The sequence below is a fragment of the Poecilia latipinna genome, unplaced genomic scaffold (genome assembly GCF_001443285.1).
Source record: "Poecilia latipinna isolate Pla-1442-1.1 unplaced genomic scaffold, P_latipinna-1.0 Scaffold2104, whole genome shotgun sequence".
In the NCBI taxonomy this organism is placed as follows: domain Eukaryota; kingdom Metazoa; phylum Chordata; class Actinopteri; order Cyprinodontiformes; family Poeciliidae; genus Poecilia; species Poecilia latipinna.
In genome coordinates, this window is record NW_015114720.1 from 39,328 (window position 1) to 45,109 (window position 5,782).

Sequence of the window (5,782 nt, forward strand, 5' to 3'; positions counted from 1 at the left end):
CCAAACTACGGCCTGCGGGCCGGATCCGGCCCCCTGAACAATACCAGAGAGCATTCAGATTTTTTTTCATATACCGTATTTTCCGGACTATAAGCCGCTGCTTTTTTCCTAAGCTTTGAACCTTGCGGCTTATAGCCCAGTGCGGCTTATATGTGGATTTTTCTTCAACCACCAGGGGGCTCTTTAACAGGAAGTGAATCAAATGGAAGTCAAAATTGGAAATAAAAGAAGAAAGCGCCCATTAAAATGGAATTAGGTTTTAATAGGGAATTGAAATTTGAGAATGTTGTTGATCAGTTAAATAGCATTGAGGGGAAAAAGAAGATTTTTCGTTTTCATTATGAGAATTTGAGGTATAGATATTAGGATCCAGTAGGTGGCAGTAGTGCAACAATTATGGATGCAAGCTGCTGTTGAAATCTAAAGAACAAGAAGAAGAAGAAAGAGCCCATTTTCATTTAGCACATGCTAGTAGCAGACATGAAGGATCAGGACTTTTACCGTTACAGTTACCGTTCGAAAACTACTGTAATCAGTTCAGTTAAATCTAAACTTGGCAACTTTTTCTTTTTCAACCGTAATAAATGTGATATTCATTTGACCTGTTATTACTCAAATGTTGGGTGTCCGCCCCCCTCTTCTGAATTGTGGAAAACCTGGAGCGGAAGAGAATGATAAATAGTATCATTTTCTGGATTTTTTCCTGTGAAGAACCCATAGAGGGTTATTTGATTGTGCTTTCTGGAAAACAATAAATTTTTACATTTAGGCACTTCTGCAATCGTCACACTTTTTCTGTTACAAACTGACTTCGGCCCCCCACCAGAGAAAGGAAAAGTTATGTGGCCCTCACAGGAAAAAGTTTGGGGACCCCTGGTCTAGACTTTCTCCCATTCACCTGGATTCCTCTGGTAGAATTTGAAATGGGCCAATCAGCGAACAGAAGGAGAAGTTGTGAACGATGATGTCTATTTTCTGTTTTATAATTGTAGTCTGTCTGTAACTTTATCAACAGTAGCAAAGGAAGTGAACAAAGTCGTTCAGTCCGTGTCGGCTGGTGAACACCGAGCCACGGAAAAGTTACCATAAAGTAATTAGGGAAAGTAATTTGGAAAGGAATCTAAAACTACATTATAAGTTCTGGGAAAGTAACTTGAATGTTCTTTATTTTCATTAGTAAACTGTATAATTTAAAACCTTAAATTGTTAGAGCTGAAAACACATTTTAAATGTTGCAATCAACTATATGACGTATTTTCTGTGGAATTTATAATTGTTTTTCGTCTGTTTAGTTTTGTTTTCAAACATGAGAAATATTGTGGTCTGCATCCGCAGGGACACATTTGTTCTGTGTCTGGTGAACGGCGGCTCTAGCTTTGTGGCTGGGTTTGCCATCTTTTCTGTTTTGGGATTTATGTCATATGAACAAGGACTGCCGATATCCCAGGTGGCTGCTTCTGGTGAGACGTCCGCTTTTGTTTGAAAATCTAACACACCCGTGATCAGTACCACTTTGATTTAATATGCAGGATTATTGATTTCAGAGAACATCATGGTTTGAACATGTTTGGGAAAGTAAAATTTTAAATATGCTGAACTCAAACATTACTAGAATAATATTTCTGAAATCAGATATTACATGATTTTAGTGTAGGTCCCAATAAATATACTGAGATATTTAGAGAGAGAAACTTAAGCACATAGTCATTAAGCTACTTATCCCCAGTCTTGCAGCTCATTGTTGACTTCATGTTTCCAGTACGTAGGGTGAAAATGACAGTTATTTTTTTGTTTTGCATTTTAATATACTGCACTATTTCCAACAGGACCCGGCTTGGCATTCATTGCCTATCCTCGTGCTGTAGCCATGATGCCTTTGCCTCAGCTGTGGGCTGTTTGTTTCTTCGTCATGGTCATCTTGTTGGGTGCAGACACACAGGTAAATGTTGACAATATCCCAATGAATTTATTTATTTATTTATCAAACATGGATTATTTTCACTGCTTGCTGGCTCCAATGGTTAGCACTCTGCTCATGTTTTCTTTTTTTGTTGTTTGTTTGTATGTGTGTTGACATAAAATACAACTGAGTACATGACAAGAGAAAATAAACTATAAGATAAGAACATTTGCAATATAAAGGATACACAGAAATGGTAAACACAGGTTAGATACCTCAAAGAAAATCTTTAATGGCCTCTGTGCTCATAATTGGGTTTCCTATGCAAAACCAAAAGTTCTGGTTCTCAGAAAATACTAAATAAGATCAGAAAATTACTAATATTCTATTTACAATCCAAGTAATGTGCAGCTGAGTCGGATGACTTTTTTCAGTGTACATAATGTTCATGCGTGTTCAATAATAATAACACAACAGGGAATTTATAATACAGCATGATCAGTGCAGCACAGACAAACGGATGTGCATTAACAGCATAAATGCTATTGAAAAATGACTGTGCAAATGCCAGCATGTATGTAAACACGTCTTGATTTTGCTGGAAGCAGCAAAATCAAACATGGTCTAACAGCTGCTAGGAGGAAGAAAAGAGCCTTTTTAAAATCTGGAAATACTGGAAACCTTCTCAACGTGTCCATCTGTGTTACACAGCCCATCTAGATGCCTGATGGAAACACCGTTATCCCAACTTCGTCTGAATTAAAAAGTCAAAAAGTCTGATATTAGTTTAATCTTGTGACGTCTGTTAGTTTTTAATTTGTGTGTTTGTCTCATCAGTTTGTGAGCCTGGAGTGCCTGATGACCTCAGTGACAGATATGTTCCCCTCTGTGTTTCGAAGAGCTTATCGCAGAGAACTGCTGCTGCTTTGTCTCTGCGCTGTTTGCTTCTTTCTCGGCCTCCTTCTCGTCACAGAGGTGAGAACTCAGTGCTGTCAACAAACACACTCAATCCGATAACTAAGCTTTCTGTTTGGAAAGTGTGAGTTTCTGAACATTTGGACATTTGAGTCTTCTGCTTCTGTGTTTGACCTGACGGTGAGCCTTTCTTCTTCCTGCAGGGGGGCTTATATTTCCTCCAACTCTTTGATCATTATGTTTGCAGCGGCAATAATCTTCTCCTACTTTCAGTGTGTCAATCCATAGCAATTGGATGGATATATGGTAAGTTACGCAATCAGTCCTGAAACATTTGCCTATTTTCAGCAAATCACGAACATCAGCGACTTGTTGTTGGCTTTGTGGTTCTCTACCATAAACATGGCGCTATTCACACTGATACTTTCCAAAACCTGAGATTTCCTGCTGCATTTGCACAACTTGTAAACAGATTCTTTGGCCAGAAAACAACCCCGTAGGCTTTTAAAGAGGCTTTGCAACGGGGAGATTTTAAAAACTCAATTTTAAGAAATATGTGGAGTGGTGCAGCTGAGGTCAAACACAGACACAAGGTTTCCTGTGTCTCTCTTTTTTTTAAGTAAGTAAACACGTGATAGATGTACTTATGAAGAGCTGTACAAAAAAAAACAAAAAAAAACACTTTACTCCCTCAAGAATAAACAAATGTTTTTCAAAAGCATTTATGCTTTTGAAAAAGCATTTATGCTTTTGAAAAACAATGTTTTTGTGTATTTTGTCATGCCACAACTTGCTACAACTTTGTCTCAATAAAGTAGTTTTTGGGATTTTATCTGATAAAATGAAGTGTAATAATGCAAGGTTGAAGGAAACCTTTATATTGTTATGCATATGTGTTCAACCTCTTTTACTCTGATGCCCCTAAATAAAACCCAGTGCAACAAATTACCTTCCGAAGTCACCTAATTAGTAAATGGATCTCAATTTAATGTCAATACATCACTACTCTGTAAAGGACCAACGAATAAGGTGAGAAATCTGTGGTAACTCTGGAGGAGCTGCAGAGATGCGCAGCTCTGCAGATTAATAATGAGTTCAGTAACTTTAACCAAAAAACTTCCTGATTTTCTTATTCTTCACTTGCACCTAGAACCAACAGTTTTAGTTGTATTTGTCATGTCCGTGACTGACTAAGTCACAAAACAGGTTAATGTAATTTGCTGACACATCAAAGTATATGAAAATTTAATAACTGTGCTTTAGATAAGGCCTTATTAAAATGCCACAGATAACGCTGATGGTTTCGGACAGTAATGACCTCATGTTTGAAGCTCTGACTCCACCGCTGCTTCAGAAAGCTGCATGATTAGGTTACAGAATCTCAGTGGTTCTTGGAATGCGTTTGTGATCTTATCCCGGATGTGCTGCAAGACCCGGCGCCGTTCGCTGAGGACTGTTCAGGTTCTCCAGCGTCTTCCACCTACTGCTGTTCCCCATAGAGAGCCGTCCTGATCCGCGTGTCCACAGGCAGTGGCTGCTGCGGTCAGTCAGCAGTCTTAAAAAAAAATTTCTGATCGTGTTCCAGCTTACAGTGGACTTTCCTGCGATAGCTTGACACGTGTGAAGTGTTAGTTCATTGTAATTTAACTCTAAAGGGCAAATGCAAAAAAAAAAAATAAAAAATAGGTTAATCTGGCAAAATTATGCATAGCAACTAAACAGGAAATGCAATTTAAATCACAATCTTTGTAACCACAGTGAAAATAAAGTAACAAAAACATGCAAAATATTTCATATGAAATTAAAACATGAGTATTTATTGGATCAATTTCTGACTCAGGGTGTGTATGACATGATCAGATCTCCTTTTACCTCCAGAGAGACACACTGTCTGTGCAGCATTTATCAAAATTGCATTTGCCACTGAGATTTTATATGCAAATGTGCGCACATTGCTAGTATACTATTAAAGGCATTCTTGTTTCAGTTTAATGTGAAGGACAAGATTTAATCCATCTGACTTTAGATGTGCCTTAAAATTTGAATTTAGTGCTCTGTGCAAAATGTTTTGGTTTCTGATCTTCCTGAACAGGTGCAGATCGTCTCTATGATAACATCGAAGACATGATTGGTTACCGTCCATGGCCTCTGATGAAGATTTGCTGGCTTTACGTAACACCTACTGTGTGTCTGGTGAGTCAGTAAATGGTACAAAGTGTGAAGAAAGTAAGTTTTTTTCCTATTTTTGTCACACTTAAATGTTCCAGGTCATCAAATTTATTCTAATAGAAGACAAAGATAGGCAGACAAAGTCCAAAAAATGATACACTATCCAATCTAACATAGGCTGATAAAAATAGAGCCTTTTCTAATAATTATTTCAGTAGAAGATTATTCTGACGATCTCAGATACGAAGATTGGCACATTCTGCGGATTTCCCAAATTTGGGTCCTCTAGTGACAGGGGTGTCAAACTGCAGTCCTCAAGGGCCTCTATCCTGCAACTTTTAGATGTGCCTCTGCTGCACCACACCTGAAAAGAATAATTAGGTCATTAGCAAGGCTCAGGAGAACCGATCTACACAGGGAGGAGGTAATTAAGCCATTTCATTCCACTGTTTTTTACCTGTGGCACATCTAAACACTGCAGGACAGCGGGCCTTGAGGACTGGAGTTTGACACCCCTGTCATTGTGAATGACAACCTGAGACCAACAGGTTAACATCTTAAGTCATTTTTATACAGTGTTAGAAATAAATTGAGATGCAAATAAACAAATAATTCAGTTCCTTTTTGTTAAAATTTGTTACCCTGAAAGATTTATGTCTGACAAAAAACAGAAGCAGAAGAAATTGGTAATAGAAATCGCCATGGTTTCTCAGTTATAAAGGAAGGCACAGAATAAAGTTAGAAATATTTTATGTTTCAATAACTCAAACTGCAAGAAAAACTTTTTTTTTTTTTTTT

General features: G+C 37.8%; 1 protein-coding gene across 1 annotated transcript in view; it reads left to right on the forward strand.

Annotated features, from left to right (window-relative positions):
- Nucleotides 1-5,020, forward strand: part of LOC106936242 (sodium- and chloride-dependent GABA transporter 2-like) — a 19,767-nt gene extending 14,747 nt beyond the window's left edge. Inside the window, exons 9-13 of the mRNA XM_015017102.1 lie at nt 1,336-1,460; nt 1,827-1,939; nt 2,738-2,875; nt 3,019-3,121; nt 4,908-5,020. Of these exons, the coding sequence (XP_014872588.1) occupies nt 1,336-1,460; nt 1,827-1,939; nt 2,738-2,875; nt 3,019-3,121; nt 4,908-5,020 (592 nt within the window). The remainder of the gene's footprint in view (nt 1-1,335; nt 1,461-1,826; nt 1,940-2,737; nt 2,876-3,018; nt 3,122-4,907) is intronic.
- The last annotated feature ends 762 nt before the right edge of the window (nt 5,021-5,782 follow it).